Source organism: Phalacrocorax aristotelis, chromosome 4 (genome assembly GCF_949628215.1).
Source record: "Phalacrocorax aristotelis chromosome 4, bGulAri2.1, whole genome shotgun sequence".
Taxonomy (NCBI): domain Eukaryota; kingdom Metazoa; phylum Chordata; class Aves; order Suliformes; family Phalacrocoracidae; genus Phalacrocorax; species Phalacrocorax aristotelis.
The window spans coordinates 59,092,453-59,119,189 of NC_134279.1; the positions used below are offsets into that span (position 1 = coordinate 59,092,453).

A 26,737-nucleotide genomic window follows, 5' to 3' on the forward strand; every position below is an offset into this window, starting at 1 on the left:
ATGCACTATTTTTGAAGGACATAATTTTCTGCATATTTTCTTTAACAGAAAATAAGACTGGGGGCATGGGGCAGGGGGAAGAGATGTCAGATGGGCTGATTGTCCCAAACAAGAACCTAGCTGCGGATAGCTCTGATCAGTGGCTGATAAGGATATTTCTGAACACATTATTGGTACTAGATAAAAGAATCATTCAAGAATTTATCTGCCTTCATAGTTATTGCACTAGTGTTTCTTAAATTAATGGGATTTTTTGCTTAGGTGATTAAAATTAGTAAAAGCAAGTAAAACTATTTAGAATAATTTAGAGTAATATATTTGGAACTAAAGGGAAGCTGTAATTGTCTCTGGCTTGATATGAGAATATGACTTAGTTTTGTTTCATGTCAGTAGAAAAGTCCGGTTGAGGATGCCTAAATACATAGCAGGCCAAGGTCTAAGCACAAGAGTTAGTTTACCAGAGTGCAAATGTAATCTGGAGTTTAACTGTGAAGAATTAAGGCCACTGTGATACATCCGAGGCCTCATGGATGCGAAGAGGTAGTAGGGTGAGCACAAGCAATGTCCTCATGTGGCAAAGGACAGCTAACACAGGGTCATACTTACTTTCTGAACACTTGCGAGTCCCGGTGCGAATGCTGCAGTGTGGTAGCGACTTCCACAAGGCCCTGCAGCCCCTTGGGGGAAGGACACTGCCCTGCCCTTACGCTAAGCAGCTTCAATGCAGCTCTGATAACACACGGGCTCCTCTCAGGTGCAGGGGGGGAGCCTCTGGTACCATACCTCCTTGGCCCTCGTGCCACATTATGGGCCGGCAGCAAGGAAGCTCCCAGCACGGTGAGCATGGCCACCGGGGAGGCAGTGACAGACGGGCCTTCTCAGGCCACAGCGGAAACCCGTTGGTCTCAAGGGAAACACACCTGAACCTGCCAAGACGAGAGGCCCCGGGGCAAACCCAAGAGGGTGGCACGGCACCCCCGCTGCTCGGGCGCCATTCTGGTGCTTGGGCTCCATTCCGGCACACGACAAGAGCTAAGCAAGCGCAGTGAGGAGTCAGCTCACCGTGCCCGGTGCCCCACCTCCGCCTGGCCTCCCGGCTGCACCCCAGCGTTGTGCTGCCCGGGCTGAGGGGGCTGCTGAGGCTCGGACACCCACGCCTGGGAGCTGCAATGTTAAACTGCTTCTGAGGGTAGGAGACAACCTCGGACACGTCCTCACAGGCACGCGTAAGAAAGGCCTTCCCCCTTTTTCAAAGCCAGGCCAGAACGCCCTGCGTGTCGCCATCCCGCGGCACGGCCCCGGATCCCCCACGCAGCCTCCAGCACGGCCCGCCGCCCCCGCTTCGGGAGGGCGGGACACCGAGGCAGCGCCCGGGCCGGCAGCTCCGCGCAGGCGCCGTGCGGGCAGGGCGCGCCCCGCCGCCGGTGGGCCGGGCTGGGCCAGGCCGGGCGGCGGCAGCGCGGCCGCCAACGCGGAGGCAGGACGGGTGAGGCGCCGGGTATGGCTCCGGCAGTGACGGGCGAGATGCCGCCGAGCGCTCCCTCGCTGGGCCCGACGGTGGCATGGCTGAGCAACCGCTCCGCTCTCGGTGGGTCGCCGCGGCCTCGGTTCTTGGTTGCGGGCAGTGGCTCCCTCGGAGGGAAAGCTTCAAGCCGGGACCCCTCGCTCCCCGCACCGCGGTGGGGCCGAAGCGGGTAACTGGGGGGTCCTTGGCTTTCGGGGCCCTCCGCCGCGGCCCCTGGCGGGGAGCGGGAGGGGGCACATCCCCCCTCCGCCCTGCCCCCTGGGCAGCCCGGGGCCGGCGGGGGAGCGGGCTGGGGGAGGGAGGCCCCGCGGCCGAGGTTCCCCCGCCTGTCAGCCGGGCAGTCCCCGGCGGCGGCGCTGAGGGGCGCCGGGGCGGGAGCGGGGGGTCCCGGGCGCCGCTCGGGCGGGCTGGGAGGGGGAAACGGTGCTCTCCGTGATACCCGTGCCGCTGCTTGCAGCCGTGAAACGGTTCTTCGTGTCGCGACAGCCCCCGCCCCGCGCTGTTCGGTCTTGCGGAAAAAAAGAAAACACCCTAATGAGCTGTACAAACTCGAGCGTGGCAACTCCTCCCTAGCTGATTTCATTTTGGCTGGAATCGGATGGCTCGCAAGGTAGAAACGCACCGAAGGATTGCTTCTACTTTGCTGTCTGGCTGTCGTGAGCTGAAACTTGGCTTAGCGTTCAGGCTCTGGAAATGGAGTTGACCGCAACCCCTGACATCTCTGAGGATCGCTCGCACACGCACGAGCACCAGAGGAAGTTAGTTTTAAATGACATTGTCTTTGTTTATATCTAACCCCAAATGTTACGGTACTAGTAATCTCACATTGAAACTGATATTGTTGCCTGTGTAGACTGAAGTGCCTTTTTTTTTTGGCTGTTGTCGGTGCTTCTCACACATCTGTGCTTTAAGCCGATGCTCGTTTTTACCTGGCGTGACTTTCAGCTTGCTCAGCTTTCTTACCTTTGGGTGGTACGTCATTCGTAAGGGTGTTCCGGCTTGTTTGAGAGTAAGCTCCAAACTTCGTGGAAACAGTTAATGTGGGCGTACTTATTAGCATAAAAATAAGCAATAAGTGTTTCTAGTCTTTCTATACTTTTGTACATCTGTAATATTTGCTTGGTCAGAAAGGGGTGAAGTGTATCTACTGTGCACTCCTTGTTTTCTGAAAGCAAGAGGAAAGCTTGTCATCTAGCCTATCCCTCTCTTCAGGAGAGTGGAAAGAAATACTAGCCACAACTGGGGCCTGTGAAAAGGTGCTCAAATTCTAGCATTATCAGACTTTTTTTTTTCCTTCCCCCAGCTAAGCGATTTCACTGAAAGAGTTTAAGCATTTTGAATTTGAAATTTATGTTGACTGGTAGAAAGTGCTCTCTGCGGCCCTAATTATTTTTTTTCCTGGTTTTGTAGGCTGAGGTAAGAGGATGAGAGGAATTGTGGATTTTTCTTGATCATTGCCATCTTTTTTTTTCCCCTCTTTTCTCAGTTTTTAGTGTAAAATATTTTTTAACAGATAAATTAATTTGCTCTTTGGTGGTTGTTAGTTTGACATATTACTGCATGTCTGTACATGTTGAGATTATTATACAGTTTACCCACTGCTGGCATCTGGGAGGGAGTATAAACAGATGTTTTAGTAAACCAAAGGATGTGTATACATAGGCTTGTACTTGCTTTTTACAAATGTTTATATTCAGAATTGCTTTACTGAGCTTGAAGGCAGTTATGCTGAAGGACTGTTAGTCTGCCATATGCACTGGTAGGATTTAATGATAGCATTAGTCTGGTATATCTAGATTAATAGGCTTGTACTTACAAAAGCTAAAAGTTGGCAAGTCTAGCAGGAAATGTGAAAGCTGTGAAAGAATCTTCTCCTTTCTCTGAGTTTGCCAGGTGCTTTCTGTTGGCTTATCTGCTATATCTTTGAACAGGAGATATACTGGTTTTGCTTAAAATTGATTTTTGACTCATCTAAACTAGTGTGGATGTTAGTTTGCGTGAATACATTGATACAATGTGTTTGGTAGTGTTGATTTAATGCTGCTTGCTAGATGCTGCTTGCACTTGTAAATTTACCTGTGATACGGAACGCTTTTAAATATCTGGTGTGTCCAGGAAGGACTTTATTTTATTTTATTTTTAAACAGCCAGACTGGTGAAGTGTGCTTTATTAAATGTGTGTGATAGCTGCATGCAGTGAATATTTTACTTGAAAACTAGATTTTTGAGGAAAAAAATTCCAACAAAAATGCAAGACATCAGTTCTATGTATTTTCAGTGGGATCTGTGTGCTGCTCAAGTAGTGACCAAAGCAATTACACCATAAGCACTGCAATTTTAACGCTGCTAAACAGTGAAACATTAGCTTTTTGTTTCTATATGTTTCCACGGCATTATCAACAGCATGTTGTGTCACAGACAAGGAATGGACTGAGACTTTTTCACTGCCCTTCATATTGCATTTTTTCCCTTTCTCAGCAGAACAAAACTGCTCTGGATATACTCTTCATTGTTTTTCTTATAGAATTCTTAATAACGTGAGAAGCCTTCATGGTATAATTGTTTGGACTGACTGGGTGACCGACAAGATAGATTATTAGGTTGGTCTACCTTTTTGGTTCCTAGCAAGCTCTGTCTGGGAGTGTAGAAGTTGCAATGGTTTAAAATTGTTGAGGGTTACATGCATTATACAGTAAAGCTTTTAGCAATAGTTTGCTGTTAATAGGACCTGTCCTTACATAGGAGATAGCTTCTCTCTAAATACTGCCCCCCCTCCCCCCAGGCTTTCAGCGAATTCCACCTCAAACTTTATGTAGTCACCTTGCTGAGAGTGTTGATAGGGTGTGAAATTCAGAAATAAATAGGGATTAGGAAAGAACTGATCCTCTCTCAGTTCAGAGTAGAAAGCTCTCTTTCCAGGCCTACTGCAAAATTTGCCCACAGTCAGTTTTTGCGGTGACTTTGGTGGGCCAAAGGCTCGGTGTCTAATTTAAGGGCTCTTAGCAGGCTCCAGCTTGAGGTACTAAGACTTGCACTTTCATGGTTTTGAATACAATGTTGGGTAGTAAGGATGCTGTTAGGTATGATGTTCAGGTAGGTCATCCCTGAGACTTGCTGCATGCATCTTAATGTTAGTGTTCTCAAAGTAGGTGCAGTTAGAATGAGCTTTAAAGAAACATGGCTGATTCTTCTGCTCACTTTTTTGAGATACTGCTTTTGACGAATCTTATGAAGGCTTGAGGTCTGTTCTTACCAGCAAACCTTAAACAACCTTGCTTAACCTCTAAGGCAGTTGGCAGTACTGTTACTAGTTGTCAGTATGTTCTTTCATCATGTGGCTTCCTTTTTCTCATCAGACTTCCTGCTTATTTCACTTCTGGTTGTAGGTTCTGATTACTCCAAGGAAGCCAGAAGTTAAGCAGAATTCACAAACTTGTTAAATGTTCCGCTTTGATGATAGGTGTTTTTCCTTTGTTACTTAGTTTATGAATATTCCCTAAAGTACAATTCCCTGGAACAATAGATGAAGCAAATGGTAGGCAATGGGGGTTTTTTTCACTTAAGAGGTTTTTTTTTCCTTCTAGAAAACGAACTTTTTTTTTTAACCTGTTCTTTGCTGCCTTTTCTAGTTTGCCTGGACCCTTCTGCAGCTACCACCTTGCTAGTAAGGCAGAGAAATCCAAACATTTCCTAAATATCTTTGTGTGCATCTGTTTTGGGCAGTGATATAGTTTGAATTGTGATTGAAATAAGTTATTTCGTCTGCTTAGTTATGTAAAGGCAATTTGACTGTAGTGTCCAGAATAGATAAATACTATTTAAATCTGATAACTCTTAAAAAGGACACTTAATGTGAAGCCGTAGCAAACTGTTCTGGCTAAACTTACTAATATGAAAATAACTTAAAAGCCTGTATTAAATCAGTAGCTAATTACCCTCAGAGTTCTAACCAAATTCACTGCTAAGCATGTGAATTAAGAATCTTACAAATGAAACTAAACTTTGATAACAGAAACCTCTACTGCAGCTCTAGTAGAATGCTTTATTTTATGTCTACATCAGTAGAATGTACTGAATGAGAATAAACGGCTGATTTAGAGCTTTCTTTTAAGAAAACACCACTTCTGAAATGCCAAGGGACATAAGCTGGCCATTTTTGGCATTTAATTAATTTCACTAAAACTCCATTATCTTAGTAAGTTATTAAAAATAAAGTTAAGTTTTCTTAGGTTCTTGAGAGTGAGGCATTTAGTGTGTATTTAGGAAACTGATCTAATGAACAAGTCTTGGGTTTTATTTTTATGCCTGAATTTAATAGTGTGTAATTTAAAATCAAAAAGTTGTACTTTAAGTGATACTGAAAATGAATGCTTTAAATGAAAGTGTACATCCGTCCATCCATCCATCCAACCATCTTAGTTGTCCGGCCTGGAGGTAGGAAGTGTCCTTGTGGTTTAATGCAGTTCAAAGTGTACTTGCCTTAGAGCGAGGAGAGGATGAAGCACTAGGTATGATCATCAGGTGCCTTTCCTTGCAGGGTGAACTGAGGTTGCAGCTGCCTGACCATTTCTTCTTGTGGTGCTGCCAGCTTGAGCAGTCGTTTGCTTATGCACTGTAAGCAGTGAGTAGATCCATGAGGTGAATTGAACTAGAAGTGATCCAGGTATGAAAGAAGGAAAAAGAAGAAGAAAAAAAAACCAAAAAAGAGCCAAAAAACCTCACCCAAACAAACCATATTCTGTCTAAATTGTTTTGAACATTAAGTGATTGCTTTTTCCACAGATGAGTGAGCTGGCACATTAATGGATGGGTGGGGTGGGGGGGAGGGAAATCAGAATCACAGAATGGTAGGGGTTGGAAGGGACCTCTGGAGATCATCTTGTCCAACCCCCCTGCTTGAGCAGGGACACCTAGAGCAGGGGGCACAGGAACGCATCCAGGTGGGTTTTGAATGTCTCCAGGGAAGGAGACTCCACAACCTCCCTGGGCAGCCTGTTCCACTGCTCTGTCACCCTCACAGGAAAGAAATTTCTCCTCATCTGTGTTCCAACTTGTGCCCAGTGCCTCTTGTACTGTCGTTGGGCACCACTGGAAAGAGTCCAGTCCCATCGTCCTGACACCCACCCTTTAGATATTTATAGGTATTGACAAGATCCCCCCATAGTCTTCTCTTTTCCAGGCTGAACAAACCCAGGTCGCTTAGCCTTTCCTCATAAGGGAGCTGCTCCAGTCCCCAGAACGTTTTGGTAGCTCTCCGCTGGACTTGCTTGCGCAGTTCCCTGTCCTCCTTAAACTGGGGGGCCCAAAACTGGGCACAGTACTCAAATGCATAAGGTGATGTTGCTACTGAGGCATGTTTTCCAGCTATGGTTAGCTGAGGTGCTTGAGCATATCATATGCTATATGAAAGGAGGTTGTAGCGAGGCGGGGGTTGGTCTCTTCTCCCTAGTAACGAGCAATAGGACGAGAGGAAAAGGCCTCAGGCTGTGCCGGGGAAGTTTAGGTTTGATATTAGGAAAAACTTCTTCACCGAAAGGGTTGTCAGGCATTGGAACAGGCTTCCGAGGGAGGTGGTAGAGTCACCATCCCTGGAGGTATTTAAAAGAAGGGTAGATGTGGTGCTTGAGGATATGGTTTAGTGGTGGACTTGGCAGTGATAGGTTAGCGGTTGGACTTGATGATCTTAAGAGTCTTTTCCAACCTTAACGATTTTATGATTCTATCTGAATATTTAATTTGTCCTGTACTTAAAATAGGTCATACATGGATCATATTTAATTTCTTTAAATATTAATTAACATTAAGGCTAACAATAGTTTGTTTTTATATACTGTGAAATTGATAGCTACATTTCATTTTCATGCCTGAAAGCAGGAAATACAGTCATGTAACTCCTTGAACTTTATGAAAAAGGTAGTGAAAATGGGCATACTTAGTTTTAGCAGGTAGACTGCTAGAACAATCAAATTAATAGAATGTAAACAAAGTTATTTAAAAAGCATGACACAAGAAATAAATGGCATGGGTGTAATGGGCAGAATCCAGACTAACCAAATAGGGCTCTTCATTAGTAGAGAAGATTACATCATTGTTTATGGGCTACTTTTTGTAAATTAAAGAGTATAAAACCAACTGGAATGTGCTTGAAGTAATCAGCTAGATGTAGATTATGCTTAAGTTTAGTATAGGAGATTTAGAAAAACAAATATAATGCATTATTTTAACCATGAGTTTTATATTGCTTATAAAATAGCTAAACAGGTTTGATCTTTGTTACAAAAGGGATTTATTTTTCAAGATTGAGTTGTTCTTTAAGCAATATTAAATACTTCTAGAGTTCTCTTATGTGCTTTATGAAAAGTTTGAGAATTGTCTACTTAGATCAATATTAAAGGCAAAGCTTTGAGATAACTGAGGCTCATATTGGGGAGGTCTTAGTGATCATGTCAAGTATGAAATCTTTTCAAGTACACACAGCTGAAACCAAGGAAAGAGTAATTTGGTAACTCAGTGCATGCAGAATCAGATATTGTGGTAGTAGATATTAAAGGAGGAATTGTTCGGACCCTCCATTTGCAATGAGAAGGAAAACAGGTGTGGAGGGCAAGCTATTACCTTTGTAGGATCTTTAGCTGTGCTTGGCAGATAGTTGTCCAGGTACAGTTAACCCTGCTTTTTGACATTGGGATGAAGGGGGATGACCTCTCTAAGGTGCTCCCATCTCTTTTCTGTGAATTTACAAAACTTTAAAGGGAAAGAAAGTTTGTTACAGAGCAATACCTTTGCTTACATGGTCTGCTCCAGCTTTCTTCTTATCATGGCCTTCAAGACATTGTAGTCTCGGAATACTTTTGTGGTCAAACGTTATTTTACTGATATGGAGGGAATACAGTGTTTAAATATAATATTAATGAATATATCTAGGCATGTAAAAATCGAAATTTAGTGAAGGATGAAATATTTTTTCATTAACTTGCTAACTTTTTTCCTCCTATATTTTGTTTCCTAAAGGTGCTGTAAAACTTTAAGTCATTGCTGAGATGTAAGAACAATATCTGTATGTCAGAGAAGTAATGATTAGAACCAGTGTAAAAGACTTGTCTGAGGTTGACTGTACTTACATTTTACTTTTTAGGTAAGGATTAAGTAAGGGCAGACAATATTCAAGTTCAATACCAAAGATATATTCCTTTTTAAGCAAACAAGAGTACATGGGATCTGCATTAGTGGTGTGAATACAATCTGTGACCTGCAGCTTAAGCTTCACTGTAAACATGCTGAATATTGCTCCTAAATCTTTTTATTTAGGTCATATCTTCAAGTAATTTTGATATGTAGGCTGATATACAATGACAGGTATATATAAATGCCAGGACAGCAAAACACTGAAGCAAATGAATTTCTGTATGAATAGAGTTGAGTCAAGGCAGATTGCTGTGGCCTGAACTTGTCCTTAAAAACCATTGTGAAGCAACATCATACATCAGGAGAATGAGGTAGACTATCAATAGTCTGTTAATAAGCATAGTATGCCTCTCTGGAAGAGGAGTAGGGAACATAGAATGAATTATGTAGCTATGACTTGGGACATAAAACACATTCCTCATTAGCTAGGCAACCCTTGTTTTTGCATTATGTCATAACTGCTGAGATTTTTGGGGGCGGACTTGATATCTGTAGGGTGTTTGACTATAAGTAGAGCAAAGTATTCAGCTTTCGTTAGGTTATACAGCACCAAGTATTTGACCCAGCTAATCAATTTCTTCTGGTATATTTTTCATTTGCTTTTGGTGAATTTTTACATCTTTGAACAAAAAATGAATGGCATCAAGCAGTTTATGGACTTTGTGTAAATGATGTATTTATATAGGTATATTATTGATTTAATGTTTTACTAGTAATAAGCAAAAGACAAGCAACTTTGCACAGTATCTTGTTGAATTTTAATGGGAGAATTAGATTTTTTGGTATCTAAGGACAACTGAAGAAAATCACATTGGCTTATCTGTATAGGCTGGTATGTCAGAGTATCTATGTTTGTTAATGCACTTTTAAATGGAAAAAAATACTTTATGCTTTCCTGCCTAGTTCAGAAGCTCTTTAAATCTCAGTCCAATTAGTGGACTAATCTATGCTATGGAGTATTTGGTTGATAAATTTTGAGTTTTTCAACATCCTTCTGTCCTGAAAAAGGGTGCCAGTATAGGCACAGTTCTGGCATTTTTTTCCTTAATTTTAACTTGTATAGGTTGCATCTATGCAGTTTGTCTGGATTGTTGTTACCTTTTGACTGCTGATTAGATTGTAGCTGATGAGATTTTTGTCATTGGTGTTTCAGGTGTCAGTCTACAAGTAGATTATGTAGGTAGAAAAAGAATCAGAAAACAAAGAAACTCAAGCTATGGTTCTTACGATGCAAGCATTTACAGGTGATATATATTAGGGGATATATGGGAATATCAACCTTAGTAGTTTGATGGTTTGCTTTTTTGGATGGTGGGGATGGTATTTAGTGATTGCTTAGCAATCTGAAAATGCGATGTAACTCTGTTGCTGGAATTGACTGTAAACTTGAGATTGGCTGAGGTTTATACAGAATTCTTTTCTTGTTTGCTGTGAACATTTTATGATATTTGGGATCTATTTTTCCCAATTCCTTTGTATAATTATTTTCTTCTGTTGATTGCATGCAGCTTTGTGAATCAGCTTTGTATTTTAAACTGTATTTGTTTTCAGTGGCTGTGTCAAGCTGATGGGGGTTTCAAGTTGATAATTTAAAAATAATTATGTAGGACATCAGACTTTTTTTTTTTACATGTAATTAATCTTCCTGCCCTTCTTTTTGGAGCATACTCTGAGACTATGGCTCCATGTTACTACAATTAATTTAGGAAAGCTTGTTCTAGATGTATTAATCTATCCTTGCTCTTAGCTGCTTATTCCTCTGCTTCAGCTTATTCCTCTGCTTCAGCTTATTCCTCTGCTTCAGCTTATTCCTCTGCTTCAGCTTATTCCTCTGCTTCAGCTTATTCCTCTGCTTCAGCTTATTCCTCTGCTTCAGCTTATTCCTCTGCTTCAGCTTATTCCTCTGCTTCAGCTTATTCCTCTGCTTCAGCTTATTCCTCTGCTTCAGCTTATTCCTCTGCTTCAGCTTATTCCTCTGCTTCAGCTTATTCCTCTGCTTCAGCTTATTCCTCTGCTTCAGCTTATTCCTCTGCTTCAGCTTATTCCTCTGCTTCAGCTTATTCCTCTGCTTCAGCTTATTCCTCTGCTTCAGCTTATTCCGTCTCTTGATTGTCTTGACAGGGCAGTTTGCCAAACCACAGGCTGTACCAACTTAGTATAAATTAAAACCTGAAGACTTTCTGAGGCGTTTGTTATTAAACTCTGGTCATCTTGGTAATCCAGTTTAAAACTGTTTTCAGGGCTACAGTCTGTCAGGAGCACAGCCAGTAGGCTGGCAGAGGGCTGAAGGAACCTCTTAAAGGCACTTTGCATCTGGAGAAATTGTAATGAAACACAGCTTGGAGAGTCTGAAGCATGAGACTTTAGCCATGCAATAAGGCCCACTTGCTCTCTCAGTTTGAAGTAGGAATTACCTACTACAGTTATGGAGAAAATACTGAGAGATGTTATTTGTTTGGGCAATGCATGCCACTCTTGCCACACAGAGGTAGAAACCCTAAAAAGTTGAGTGGGATTCATTTCATGGCACTTAGATCTGTTAACTTGACTTGTGAGTGGCTAATGTCTTAAAAATAGTGTAGTAGGTCTTTCCCATTCATTCTTAAAACAGATAATGTGCAGCAAATCCAAAGGGTCTGCCTATTTTTGTCTTGTATATGAACACGAAGGGTGCTTGTTAATACCCTTCTGAGCTCATGCTGTATACTGTTTAAGTTGGATTTCTTAGGTTCTGAGATGTAGTAGTCATCCGAATAATAATTCTCTCATGTGATGGCTTTTCTGATGCATGGGAAGTAAAATAAGCTACTTGGTAATTAAGTGGGGGACTTTGTAGCTGTTGCTATGCAGTGAGTTAGCAAAAATTAAAAAAAAACCCCCACTTTTATTTTGGTATGTTAAAACATGAATTATAAATTCTTCAAAAGCAAATAAACTGTATGTAAGATCAACTTTCTCAGTTACATTGTCATGTCCATTACCCTTTCCTGCCTTTTGTTTCCTTGTAGTGTAAAAAATTGCAGTCTTAAAGTCTTAAATTGTATATATTGTTCAGTTGTCCTATCGAGCATAAGTTAAAGCTTCTAAAGGTTACTTATCTAGTAAATTCTGCATACAATTATCTGTAGGATTGCTGGCCTCTCTTAAATGTAAATAGCTTTCTCTTTTAGTTTTGGGAGTAAGCTAGACCATCTGGCTTTGTCCAAAACAAACATCCTGAGATTTTGTTTTAACATTTAGCATTGTGATCTGTTTAGTTGTTTGCATTTCTTTCCATTTTCTGCATTTCTACTATTGTCTAGAAAATTAGAGAAATGCTTAACACGTATTTTTGCTTTTTGCTAATTGGGGTTTTATCAATTGTTATTTTAAAGAAGTTCCAGTGTTTTTTCACTTTGAGCAGGTCTTGTGTGTTACTGGCAATTCAAGACTGTTCCAAAAAATTCAGAAATACTTCAAAAATAAAAGGTTTAGTGTTTTGATATAAAGAAAACTAAGGTAAACACCTAACTGCAGTTCTGAAATTTTTTTCTTAGCTGAAATCTTACTGGTATTTTTCAAATACAACTTAGTTACACAGCCAGTGGAGTAGAGGAGTTTGTGGAACGATGTCCTTCAGCAAATTTCTGGAGGCTTCCATATTTTTTTTAAAGCAAGTGATTTGATTGTTCTAGACATTTCTGTTGTGTAAGTGTCACTGTCATGTAAATGTTTTTCTGATGAGTCTTCACTCCTTCAACCAGTTTGATTATTGGAACCATTCTGAATTGCCTTGTCCATTTCAGTACCAGTAGATGGAAGATATCTTGAAATAGCGTTAGTGGTTTTTTTTAATTGGTGGTCTCTGTTGTTCTTTCCTACTCCAAAAAACTGTTTTCAGCTGAAGTGGAGGAGAAGAATAGAGGGTAGAAATGCAGGAATACTCTTGCATGTTGGAAGAATAATATTAAAATCTTAATTATATGACATGGGGAGTGTGTATGAACTCTAGGGGCTCAGAGGAATTTTGAGTATGCAGCATGTATTTTTGGGTTTAGCTGAACAGTTGAACTTCTATAATTTTATTTTTGATATATGAGAAGGTACTGAAATTTTAATTTTAATGTGTATATTGGCCACAAAAGTGGGCAAATATTAAAACAGGTTGCCTAGAATGGAGCTTACCTGAGCAACCTGATCTAATCAGAGATGCTTTTAGCAGTCTTTGGACTAATAAACTTTAGAGGTCGATTCTAAGGTAAATTTTCTATACTTTTGGTAGTTCAAAAGCCTGATCTATAACATGAAATACACATCTGTTAAATTCAGAGCTTAACTGAAACAAAAATGCTTAATTGTGAGTATAGAGTTAGTGTGTGTCTATGCTGCATCTTAAATCCTTTGCAAATAAAGAGAAAAGCCTCTTTCCCATCCTATTTCAAGTTTAAATACAAAACGGTTTGCAAATCTTAAAGAAGCAAACAATGAGCCCACCTTACGCTGATGAGTACAGCATAAATGTTCTTTCGTGCTGTGAAATCCTGCTATTAAGAAAAAAATCAAGGCTATTTTTCTCACCCCCAATACTTTTTCTTTGCAAGGATCAACACTAAATCTTGTACCTACTCTCATATTAGGGAAGAATCCACATTTTTTTAGCAATTTTGCATGAACTTAGGACTGGAGGAATGGTATGGCATTTTCCTCACTGATGGGAACAAGGAGCAATGGTGGTGGTGTTCTGTGAAATATGTGAGCCCTCTTGTTGAGATTACAAGCCTACTAGGCTAGAGTACTGTTTGTTTTTCACTGTTACATAAACCCCACATATTTCTTCAATGTATGTTAGATATTTTGTAATTGTTTTATGAAGAGGGAATATCTACTGTTATGGGTGTGAGTTCTCAGCCAGTAGAGTATGTGTCACCTGTTCCAGTCATCGTAGAAGGTACGTCACATTGATGCTATGGAGATTTGGTCATGCTTGTTCTTTTCTAAATGCTTTGAGGTGGTTTACAGTGTATAGTAATAACTGCATTTATTCATTTACATAGATAATGGGGAGTTTCACCAGGTTTTGGCAAGCTATGGCTTACAGACAACTACTTCGACAACTAAAACTGATGGCAAGGCTGATCACCTGGAGTATACCGCCTTTGCATTGGTTCCCGTTTTCTTCATCATGGGTCTCTTGGGGATTCTCATCTGTCATGTCCTTAAGAAAAAAGGATATCGTTGTACAACAGAGGCTGAAGAAGTAGAAGAAGAAAAACTTGATGAGAAAATAGGTAATAAACAAGTCTAATAAGCAACATCCTATTTCTGTACATTGCTACTACTATGGAATAATTTCTTGTGATACTTCTGTCATTTCTTTGTCTATATTTGGCATCAAAACAATATTAAGAAATATTTTTATTACCATTATGTTGGTTGGGTTTCGATTCTTGCCAGTCAGAATAGGAGTGTTCCAATTTCCCATGCAAGTCTAACATCAATTAAGAGCTTACAGAAGGATCCGAGTATCCAGTATGTTTGCTGCTGTACACTGCAATTGGAGTCACAAGATTGCTTTTTGCATTCCACGTGCTGGTAGCAACAAAGTAGTATTATCCATAATTCTGTGTAAGGAGTGACAAAAAGCTGCTGTTCAAAGCAGTGTTATAGTTTTATGTTTAGCAATCTTAATTTGTTCCTGTTGTGCTGTCATTCTCATCTCCTCTCATAAAACTGAGCCTTTGGTCTGACTATCTACGTTCTGTTTTATCTAATGTGTGCTGCTTATTGTTTCTTAAAGATACTTTTGTTTCTGTTCTAATGTTTGTTCGTTTGTGCTCTGTTTTTATGGTTCCTTATTCCCATCTACTCTTACTTGAGGGGGAAAAAACAAAAAAAAAAACAAAACATGAAAAGAGTGTTACCACTTGGGAAGGGCTATAGTAACTCAGTATAACATATGGCTAAGCAAATACTAGGGCCAAGTCACCTGTAAATACTTTGGGCCTCCTCCTTTCTCCCAAATAATTACTGTCAGAAGGTTCATAGTAAGTGCAAATTACGGTGGCTCTGTGGTAAGGGTTGAGCTGTGTGGTGCAGCAATGATGTGTCAGTATGTTCTTAAGCAGTTACTGCCTGGGGCATGTACGGAGTGGGATCTGATCTGTTAGTTCACCTGAGTGGTAACAGGTGAGCGGTAATGAAAGGGCGACAGCTTTTAGGTCTTAGTTTGGGAAAGTAGCTGTGTCTACGTTGCATTGCGAAGTTGCAGGTATTAGGATGAAAATGAAGTGCGGGTACAGAGATGGGGAAGTCCTTAATTTACTACTTAAAGACAAATTTAGGGTCTCACCTATCAAACTTGCCTCAATCCTGTGATTATTTACTTATTTTTTAAAATAAAGCTAGTTATAACAATTTTTAGGAAAGGGCAGAGCTGTGCCTCTTCATTGTTCCGTTTCTTTCCCTGATCTTTCTAGGCCTCCTGAGGTTATTCTGGGGAGGCTTCCAGTATTGTTAATGGGTGCAATCGATTCCAGAAGTATTAGGTATAGTCTTGAGGTTTCTTTCTTAAATCCCTTGCTCCTGTAATCATATGAGAATATTTTAAAATTTAAAAAATCAAATGTTATGTCCTTGTAGATGTGGTGAAAAGCTTAAATTGAATCCCTCTCACACTAGAAGCTGATAATACCTATTTTAAAATAGTGACCTGAGACAGTTTAATGATTTTGGTTTTTTTCCTCCCTATTGCTTAGAAATACTGCTGTCTTGTCTCCTCCTTATAGCTAGAGAAGGAATTTTGATGTATGCTTGTGAAAACATTGAGATTATTCAAGTCTTAGATTAAAACATTAAAGCCAATATGTAGATTCCTTAAACTTGTGTATTTTTTCCTGAATAAGGACTAAAAAGTCTTACCTAGGCTTTTCCTCCAAAGTGACAATAGATCTTGTGGGTTTTTTATGTAACCTCTTCTGCTGTTTGTTTGGGTTTTGTTTTGGCTTGGGTTTTTTTGTATTTACTTTGTTTTAAAATAATAATTCATTCAGAAGGCCAAGATATTGACAACATTTATTTCCTTGTACAGAAATGAATGAAACATTACATGAGAATAGCGACACTGTGGGACAAATTGTTAACTACATTATGAAAAATGAAGGTATAGTATTGTGATACTGAAGTTATGAGCTTTGAAAAAATGTATTTGTTCTAGAACACCATCACAGATACTCTGAAGTATGCAATGTTTATGTATTTTCATCTAATAACCTTTTTGTACATGCTTAACTCTTTGAGATTGCCTACAGAAGACAAGAACTTCAAACACAATAGGGAAGTTTTTCACTTACCTGTAAATTATTTTGTATGGTAAACCTGGTTCATGCATTTCTTGATATTTTAACTATTTGGGTGTTTGATTTTTTTTTTTTTGTTCATCCTTTTGGTTAGTTTGTGAACTAAAAACTCAAGGTTGATTTCTTAATGGTAATGTTTAAAGCATGTGAAATTTTTGTTTTGACCAAATTAAACTTTTTGTCTTGAAATGATTCTTGCAGCTGTTTTGTGATGAAAGGCTTGTGCATAACTGAGACAGTAGGGTAGATTAGCACTAATGTTGAATTTTGGACATGGTATCTTTGCGTGCTCTATGTGCAAAGTAAAGGATAAGAAGAAATGACTGAAAAAATAAAACCACAGTTAAGCAGCCTGTTGAATGCTTGATTAGTTCAGAGCTTATTCACCCAGTAGAAGAAACATTTATGAGACCACTTATTTTTGTAGTAGAAGAACCTTTAGCCTTTTAATTTTACGCTTGTATAAATTGACGTTCTCCTAAGCATTGAACTGTCTTTGAGTTACTTGTGAATGAAGACTAGTTCTCTGGAAAAGTTGTATTTTTGGGTATGTGTGTGGAGTTTTTTGGTTGGTTGGTCTTCCTTAATAACAGGGCTTTGAGCTTCTGTATTTTCCCTCGAGGTTGGGTTTAGGTACTCCTTGTGTTTTTTAGAATATGTGAACAATCAGTAGTTCTTGGCTGAAAATTAATTTGCATTTTGTCAGGCTCACTTAAACCAGCGTTTTTAGTCTGAAAATGCTTCATACATGTGAGGTGATGATAATGCTGTGGTGAAATGGATGTTTTAAAATTTTCAGAGATCTTGTTTGGGAGTGTTGCGCAGGCCGCTACCTTATAGAACTTGTACAGGGGCAGAGCTTTAAGTGCAATATGAACTGTAATTTTAGTAATTCATAGTAGTTAAGAAAGTCCCATAGAATTATATTAACCTTTTTCTGCATAACTTTCTCTCATGCCTTTTTGGAGATATCCATAATGCGGTCATCTTTTTCTTAAATGAAGTTTCTCTGAGGACCTTTAATTTTGCTGTTTGTTTTTTTCTAAAGTTAGAGCTGTGCACTTTTGAAGAGTTCTATTTATTCTCATTGCAGCAAATGCTGATGTGTTAAAGGCCATGGTAGCAGATAGCGGTGTCTTTGAACCTGAAAGGTAATTACTCATCTTGTTAATGCATGTTTGCTGAGGCAACTAAAAATGTGCCCTTCCAAATGATTTTATTTCCTGAGCACTTTTAAGACTACATTACTTCCTTGAGTTATCAGCTAAGAAGGTGATACTTCGATTTCCTTGTGGTGTCTCTGAGTCACTAAATTTTAATGTATGTCCTGGGTTAGTAACGGGCTCTTCTGGTTATGTGTTCTAGGCCTGTGATATGTATTTATTGCTTTTTGGGCTAAGATTTACAAAGGCTCCAAATACCCATTTACTTTAGGCAGAAGTTACAAGTTGGCTGAGTCCAAAGCTACTCCAAGTTGAAAGGACAGAAGCAGCCCTCGTTTCATTTGTATGGATGCTAACTTAAAATAGACATCTACTTCTATGTCTCGTTCTGGTTTACTTTTTTCTTTATAGTTGTGAAAAAGTATATTAGCTGATCTACCTGTTATTTTTTCACTACACACCTATTTAGAGAATTATGTGAGAAAGTAGTTCAGCCCTTGAGTTGCCGATGCATCATTTATGTACACATGTAAGTACTTTTACACAAGTACCTTTAAACTCTATCTGTACTACTCTGCATTCTTTCCATATGTAACCCTGTGTTCATATTCAAGGCAGAGCAGACAGAGCTTCAAGTAGTAGTGTCACTAATAAAAGAAGTGGGAGTGTGTAGTTTTAGCAAAAGATTTGAGTATGCAACCATTTATCACCCGTTTTAAGTGAGATGCTTAGTTATTGAAGGAAAAAATTGAACTTATAAAAGGAGTTCTTCTCAAGTATAGGAATTATTTTTAAACTTTTATGGTGCAGCAGAAATATTTGAATTTCAATTCAGTCTTGTTGTGTAGGTATGTGTGGTGTTATTTTGGGAGTTTTAGACTATTGTTTCAGCAGTAAATTAAAAGACAAAAAGTCAGTGGAAGGGAAAAATGATAGTTTGCTCTTGCATTGTTTCTGACAGATACTCCCTAAAGCTTCAGTAACTCAAGTGCAAATCCACTGTTTCTAAGTTTGGTGCACTATGAAATGCTTCCTAAGGATAGGAATAGTAATGGCTAAGTAATATCTGCACTTCTGCCACTTAAAGCCAGTAGTTTCCTGTCTTTGCTTCGGATGTTGAACGGATTTTATTTCCCTTAATAGCATTCTCCTTATTTGTTTGAAGACCATTAAATGTCTCCTGTCAATATTTTTGATATGAAAATAAGCATCCCAGTAACTTCAGTCTTTTACGTCATGTTTTATTTCTTTAATTTGTTCTTTCTGTTCTCCTTTGGAGTCTCTTCAGTGTGTTAGTATTTTTCTTGAAATAACATTTCTAAAACTGGATAGAATGATCAGCTGAGGCATGATTAATGCTGAGTAATGTAACTTTAGGTTCACAAGTTATACTCCTGTTATTTTCACTCTGAAATTTGTCCATTTTAAGCAACAACATCGTAATGATTCATGTTCAGCTTGTGATCTTCACCACCTTTTCTGAAGAATGATAATCTGGCTAGCTGCTTTTTAATCTGAGTTTGTAAAGTATTTCTGCTTAAGCACAGAAATTTGTGTTGTCCTTATTGCAGTACATGCAGTATTTTTAATAAGATTTATGTATGCGTGAATGAGCCTTTCACACACATGCTCTCCTCTGATCACCTTCATTTCTCATCTTGTCCTCTGCAGTTGCTACGGGTGACCCAAAGTTTATGGGTACTTTAGCTATTCTTCTATTCTATTACCCAAGAACTATTTAAAACAGTGAATATCCTCTAGGACCAGAATAACCACATTTAATATGTCTTTCCAGTTTCGTAGTAAGCTACTGATATATACCTTTCTGGTATGGTGTGTCTATTTTTTTCTTAAAACAAGGTGTGGTACCTTATGCTACAGAGTAATTTCACCTTTAATGTACTGAGCTCTATCTTGCTTTAGGAGAATGTGTTGCACAACTGTCAAAATTGATGCTGAAGTACAAAAAAGTACGTCTTCTGCTATCTAGCTTTCTGCTTTTCTGCTTTAGAAGAAAATTAGATTGATTTGAATAGATGTCCTCAATAAATGTCTTTTGGTGGTTGTACTGCTTTGTCTTTCTAGGTATTTTTTAAAAAATGTTTTTCTGAAGCTTAAGCTAATCGATTCTTTTTCTCTTCATGGTAGACATTTTAATTTTGCCTCTTTGCAATATTGTGGGACTATGCTTTTCTGTGAATTCTTAGAGATACTGTAACAATTCTGAAGTACTTTTGATAGTTCTCCAAGTGTGAATTTAATCAGCTAATTAGATGTCTTCATCAGTATAAGTTCATGTAGCCTGTTCTCTTATCTTCTTTTAGCCTGATTTCTTTTTCATTTCCTTGCCCTTTGTGTTAGCTACCTTAACCACATGACTGCAGCTGAATTCACTTATTGAAGTGATTTTAACTGCAAAAATATGGTATCAGAAGGAACCTTAAACCAGACATCCTCACAAATAAATGGTCCCTGAAAAAACTAGCTAGTCACGAAACATAACTGAAGGTTTTATTTTATCCTTCTTTTTTGTTAACAGATAGGATTTTATAGTAAACATTAAATTTCCTTTATATGTTCTCCTACAGCCCTTTATCTCCTACCTCTTCTGGGAGTCCAACGAGTCCAGGGTCTCCTTTGTCACCTGGTGCTGTTCCATTTAAACACAGCTGCAAAGGCCATCACTTTCATACTGTTGGAGGAGTAGTAGAAAAGGATGTTTGTACTCGTTGTAGCCACAAACGATGGCACCTTATAAAGCCAGCTCACAAGCCTAAAGAGCACAGAAGAAGTCGTCTTGGAGAAGTTACGGTCCTTTCTGTGGGAAGGTAAGACTTAGGTCATTTTATTGGATAGTTGTCTTGAGGATGCTACAGTGGCCCTTGTTGGATCAGATATCCATTGATTCTAGCGTCAGTGATTTTTTTTTTGTAACCCTGGTACTATTAGACTGAAGTTTTTTCTGGAAGAAGTGAATGTGCTTGCTTGGTTGTTTTTTTAGAACTATGTAAATAGATGGAGACTTACTGTGGGTATAAATCCAAAGCTATTTCTCTGTCGATACTGGCGAAAAAGAAACACTAATAAATTCCTGTTTCTGAATTAGAAATTTCTCAAGTGTGAGCTGTAGAAACCACTTCATTATGTCTTGTTATGTTTAACTCCTAGCTAATCTTGTAGTTGTCTTAGAAAATTACTGCTCTAAGTAGTAGTATACAATCTGTGGATTCTGCTTTAAAACATAATTTCCTAAGAAAGTGTGATTCAGCAGTAGTGAGTACTAAAAGTACATGTAGGTAATGGGAAGGAAGATGGCTCTGAAGTTTATGCACCCCAGGATACCATTGGCCGCCTTGGCCACAAGGGCACATCGCTGGCTCATGGTCAACTTATTGCCCACCAGCACTCCTAGGTCCTTCTCAACAGAGCTGCTTTCCAGCAGGTCAGCCCCCAGCGTGTACTGGTGCATGGGGTTGTTCCTCCCCAGGTGCAGGACCTTGCACTTGCTTTTGTTGAATTTCATCAACCTACCGGGTGAGTGTCTGCTCTGATGTCTGGGTCTTGGAACATGAAAACCTGTCTGTACACTGGGTGCTGAGAATGATCTAGCTAATCTCTGGGGAAATAAAATTGAACCTTTCTTTTGTCTACCTCAGATTTAGAGTCACAAAAGTGGAGCACAAATCGAATTCTAAAGAACGGAAAAGCTTGATGTCTGTTACTGGTGTGGAGAGTGTCAATGGTGATATGCCTGCCACGCCTGTGAAACAGGAAGCCAGAGAAGCACCTGCCACGCCTGTGAAACAGGAGATGCAAGAGAGGAGAAGCTCAGAGTAAACTGCAGGTATCAAACATTGGGAACTCATGTTGAAAGTGGTATGTTTTGAAGTAAGTGAAGGTAAATCAGTAAAGAGAAATGAAGTTGAAATTGTATTAGTTCTGCGTGAAGACTCATCTTTCACATTCAAAAGTTCCTAGAGAGTCTGCAAGAATTATATTTGATCACTCAGTTAATGATAAATTGGTGAAGGCTAAATTATCCACCAAATTATTACCTAATTTTTTATTTAGACTTTGTAATTAAAGTAGATGTTGAAATAACTACTTTGTGGAGGTGGCATCAGTGGTCCAAGAAATAAAACATCTGCATATTAATTTTTGGCAATAAATGATGGTTCAGACTTAGTGGCAATGTGATTACCCGAAAGAAACAAATGCTGCTGACAGCTGCATCACTGGAATAACTACAGTGCTTCTTCCATTGTTTATTCATTAAGAAAGCATTCTGTAATTTTATCAATTTAGTAAGGAAGACACAGAGAGTTGGTATGCAATGGGATACTTCCAGCCTTTACTGGCAGCACAGGTATGACTGTTAAATTAAGCAGAGTGTATTTGTCTGGACTCTGCCTCGTCATTAAATCATACCCAATTTTTTGGAAGAAAAGAAGAGGAAGAAAGACTTAGAGGTGTGGTATGCTTCCAAATGGTTAAAAAGCTACGGAGGGTAATGGAGTAAATTGTTCTTTTTGTTCAGTGGGTAAGAAGGTAAATAGTAGGCTAATTGGCAAGGAGGTGGAGTTCATGTTTCAAAAATTAAGAATCTGGAATAAGCTGTCGAGTCTCTATTGCTGGACATTTTTAAGACCAAACTGCACGAATTCTTGTCAAAGCCAGTGTAAATACAGCTGGCCCTGCCTTGGAGGTAGGTGATAGACTGTAAGGACGATTGGGTTTTTTGTTTTGCTTCTTGTTCTGTGGCAAATTTTGGCAAATCACAGCTTTCTAATGGCTGCTGTCTCATTGCTGCTCTGTAATCTGTGAAGGAGCTACAGAGGTGCGTGAAAGACAAGCTTTACTCTAATTCTCTGATTCTGATGTATGTCCTGGTGCTCAGGGGCTTTTTTGTTGGTGTGGGTTTTTTTCCTTTCTTCCCTTTTTAAAAATTAGCTAAACACGATAGGAGATAACATCTACCTTCACTGGCTGCATTGGCATTTTCATGCCCAGCTAATTGTTTTGTTACTCCTGTGACTATTTTTTTTTTTTCTTATCCCTAATGGTAGCATGGTCAGACTGTTCATAATACAATTTTTGACTTAAAGGAAGACTAGTTATCATCTCTTAGAAACAGAAAGAAAAGGGCATAAATGAAAATGAAGTTAATTCCAGTGCACTTTGACTAAAAAAAAAAGAAGAAAAAATAACTTCTGAAATCACTCTAAAAATGTTTTGTGGTCCAGCTTTCTAATTTGTTCTTCCTTCTCCTAAATAAGAAGGCTGTTTTCTGCAATTACCTGAAAGTTATTCTCTAAATCTTAACCACTACTACTTTGATCTAAAAATATGCTGTTCTCTAGAGAGATATGATAGTACAGCTATAAAAAAATGAAATGTCCGTCTATGGCAGCTTTTTATTGTAGAACCTCCCTTAGGATTAAAGTATTGCCCTTTCTGAAAACACATGTTCTAATAGCAGAGAAATGGCTCAGTGGAATCTCTTACAAAGATCTCTCCAGTCCAACAGAACAATCTTGTAAATCATCTGGTAAACTAGCCAGGCCAGTTTGATGTGTGCTACAAAAAATAAACAGGTCTTGCTTGAAGATAATGGTATTGTTCCCTAGCATGGTTCTAGATCAGTTTTTGTCCACTGCTATCAAAAGCTGTTCACGTATAAACAGGTAGTAGTTAGAACTTTACTTCAATTACTTATTTCAGACTTGTAATAAATGATTACAGCTTAATTTACTGAAACTGAACAGATAAGCAGCATTTGACTTTTGTGACTCTAAATAAATCATGATGAAAAGCATATAGTTTTGGAGAATTTGGCTCAGACCTTCAGATGCAGAAGAAGGCAGACACAAATGTATGTTTAACTGCTTCCAGAAAACGTTCTGGCATTTGGAGGCAGTAGATCTGTGCTTTGTGGGCTGACCCTAACTGCTGTTACTGAAGAGTTCCTGACTGAAATGGGATTTCTGAGTTGGGCAGTACCTGAATAATGTAATATTGCTGATTGCTTGTGTTCTCTGCTACTTTTGAGTTCAGGATTTTTTTGCCCTAAACGGAGATATTCTTAGTATTTTCTTGATGTGACCTCTACAGTGTTTCAGCTTATCCTAGTGTCTTGCTGGCTGCATCATTTGAAGTCGTAGCATGTCTTCTCCATGTCTCCAAGGTCCATGTTCTCAGCAGACTCCATTTCATCAGTTAAGTTTATCTAAAATATGCTTAGTGGCACATAAAAAAGTAGTTAATATACAGCTGATAGCTGAAGGCAAAATTTTGAGTTGAGCTCTTGCACATCCATTGTAAGCTACTGAGTAAACAAGAACTTGAGGTACTGGTGCCCTGAAGCTATGTAACGTTTTCCATTCCTGATATCCTTTTCAAAGTTGTGCGTGCTTTGCACTGTGATGTGATTTGTCAGTTTGTCCATCCTTTTCATAAGTATCAGCTGAATTTTTAGTTCCTCTCCTTTTGGATTTCACATGCTAAACTTGCAATGCACAGCAACCACTTAATGCAATTGTGGCATTTTTTTCCATTTCAGAACATCTGCTAACTTTTTAATTGCCATGTTCATCCTAAAACGAATTTTGCTACTTAGGCTTATTTTTAGAATTGTTTTCTTCTCTTGCAGGTGGAACTTTTAGAAGTTTGTCTGCTAGCACTTTGGAGAAAACTGAAAACTCCCAAGAGATGCATACTATTTAAGGAAATGTATTTATGGCACTGTAGCATTTTTACAAGTTCTGTGATGGCATCCATGCAAGGTTGAACACTTAATGGTTCTTTCACTAGTAAAATCAGTAAGATTTAGACACTCAAATACTGTTGAGCTGTGTGGACCTCATACCAAATGTTAGGCTTCGTCTTGGAAAGAAAAAATACAAGTTTTTCAACAGGAAAGGAAAAGGCCTTATCAACTAATGTTACTCTTTTTGCACTTAGGCAAGACTTTTTAATGACCTCAATAGCACAAGTAATATGATTACCCAATGGATAAACTGTGTTCACCCCTCTGGTCTGTCTGGATTTTTCTCCTCTGTTCTTCCCCTCCAGAATTGACAAGTGTTTGCTGAAGATAAAAACCATCCTCTGGAAGGTGAAAATATTCTTGTAATCAAACTACTAGTAGCCAAGCAAAACATACAAGGAAATAATTGTCAGCCAAATCTACATGTGTGCCTTTAGTACATAAGCCCTCAGACTCTGTGAAGGGTACTTCATAGTACAGAATGGTTCAGCTATATGTAGACGTTAATTTAAATTTTTGTCTTCCCCCTCCTTACCTCCCTCTTACTACTTAACATAGGCTGAAGAGCATCTTTTCCTGTGCAGTTGGGTGAGGTCTTGGGAAGGTTACTTTCCTTAAGGGTGCTTGTTCTCCTGTTTTCTTGTAACTACTCACTCGTATTTGAAGAACACCTAATAGTTTTGCCTTTCTTTTTGTTTTACCCATAGGTTCCTTATTAAGTTAAGGCAACTTATTTCAGCCATTAGATAAGGAACGGAATATTTGGCATTAAAAATTTGTAGACTATTTACTAAAGTACTTCAGAGTGGCTTTATTGGACTGAGGGTAGCTGTTTTAATTGGCACCAAAATCTTAAGCCAATGTGAGTTAAGCGAGTATTTTAAGTGTGACTTACTGCCAAAAATGCCAGTTTTGGTTTTGTGATGTTAATTCTTTGTGTCTACTTACAATCTCTGTTTTGTCCTGTTACTTGTTTTTGGGAGGGAATACTTCGCAATACTTCAGCAAAATTTGCTGCATAATAGAAACTGAAAAATAACATTTTTTTCTGAGTGCCTGAGAATATAAGCTCTAATGTAATGCATTTTAGTAGAGATTGCAGTATATTCTGAGAACTATAAAGTAACTTATTCTGCTTGATGAACTCAATGAAAATCAGTGTTTGTTTTGAAATTGATTTTTTTTAGATTAATACTTTCAATCCTTTTAGTCCAAGTGCTCTAAAGTGTTTCTCCTTCAGGTCTGAGAATCAGGTTTTTTCATCAGTTTATGTAGTGTTAACAATCAATGTGTACAAAGATGGAAATTATTCTTCTTGCTTATTTATTAAATACTCCCACCTTTTGTCAGGAAACATCAAGTTTATTTCACTCTTGCTGAAAGGATGTGCTGTTGATGGTCTTCCTTTTACTTGTATCCATGAGATACTGACTGGACCTATAAATACATACTTTTCGCTGATGCTATGTTTGCCAAAAAGAAAACCCCAAACCCACCACCCACCAAATCTCTGAAAAGCATAAATAGTTTATCATTCCTTTAATAATGGATATTTTTAGAGATTATTGGCCATCCTTGAGAACCGAAAGTAACTGTTTGGCCAGGACTGGAACTTCAGTGTTTATCATCGCTGCTTCCATTAATTTAAACCTGGCTTAAGAAATCTCTTCCATATATAACATAAACACCAAGATTATCTTACAGGCATAAATTTAATATTCTTGAATTTTTTTCTTCTTAAATCTCCACTTGATTATTTGTATGAAGCACTAATATTTCTAGAAGAATTTAATTAGTATTGGTTATAGTAGTTCGCTTTCAGTTTCCAAGAAATTGAGAGCTATGAGTATAAAATGTTACTGGAAAAAGGGAGTATTGGGCAAAACAAGCAGCTTCAAATAATCTTCAGAAAAGAGATACAGTTATAGACTGTCCCAAAAGCTTTAAAAAAAAAGGGGGGGAATGGATTTTGATAGTACTGTGTTTTTATACATGATGATAGGTTAGAACTGCAAGTAAATTTGCCAAAAAGATGGAAGAAAATTTAAACAGAATAAACAGAAATATGTATTTTTTTACTTAATTTAAAAGTAGTTTTTATTTTGATTCAATTGGAAATATGTAGAATAAAAGAAATGAAAATGTGTTGAATATGTAAAATATTGTTTACCTGTATGAAATATTTCTAAGGTATTACAAGACCTGGTATATGCAAGAATTTAATTTGTGCATTGTTACTTCAATAAGAGGCTTTAGAAACTGTTGCCTGTTTCATTGCATTTAGCACTACACTCTGCTGTTTTGTATAGATATGGATATTGCCATATTAGTCTGCCTTTCTTAAATTTGCATATCAGATGTAATTTTAACAAAGTAGTTTATATACCACTTTTGTACTACCAAGCAGTAAATAAAAAATACTGATTCTTAAGCTTGCTTGTGACTTCTTAAGCCTGCATCCATTGCGTGAAATTTAAGCTTTGCACAGTCTTAATGTATAATGCAGTCTATTTGCGTCTTAAGTTTGTGTTTATGGAGGTAGCGAGAAGGTTAGACTGTTGTGTGGTGTGCTTCAGTGCAGTTTTGTTTTATTGAGAAAGGTCAATGGCAAATACTACTTTACTTCCATATTTTATATGGGAAAGAAGAAAATCTATACTTTAATCCAAGCTGGTATACGATTAAAGAGCTTTTACCTTTAAAGTATCAAGACTTCTAACTTCCTATTATATTTGACAATGAGATTTAAAAAAATAGTTATCTT

General features: G+C 38.6%; 1 protein-coding gene across 1 annotated transcript; it reads left to right on the forward strand.

Moving 5' to 3' along the window:
• The first annotated feature begins 1,386 nt into the window (after positions 1-1,386).
• Positions 1,387-26,404, forward strand: RELL1 (RELT like 1). The gene is made up of 7 exons (XM_075091685.1): positions 1,387-1,588; positions 13,744-13,977; positions 15,777-15,848; positions 17,138-17,195; positions 19,796-20,035; positions 20,864-21,051; positions 23,857-26,404. Exons 1-6 carry the CDS (start codon positions 1,501-1,503, stop codon positions 21,042-21,044), a joined length of 873 nt encoding a protein of 290 aa, XP_074947786.1. The 5' UTR covers positions 1,387-1,500; the 3' UTR covers positions 21,045-21,051; positions 23,857-26,404.
• The last annotated feature ends 333 nt before the right edge of the window (positions 26,405-26,737 follow it).

Excerpts from the sequence above, each read along its gene's own strand:
- RELL1 (XM_075091685.1), top strand. The coding sequence starts at position 1,501 with ATGGCTCCGGCAGTGACGGGCGAGATGCCGCCGAGCGCTCCCTCGCTG. Across the intron at positions 1,589-13,743 it reads GAGCAACCGCTCCGCTCTCG|ATAATGGGGAGTTTCACCAG; the intron begins GTGGGTCGCCGC and ends TCATTTACATAG. Across the intron at positions 20,036-20,863 it reads ACGGTCCTTTCTGTGGGAAG|ATTTAGAGTCACAAAAGTGG; the intron begins GTAAGACTTAGG and ends TGTCTACCTCAG.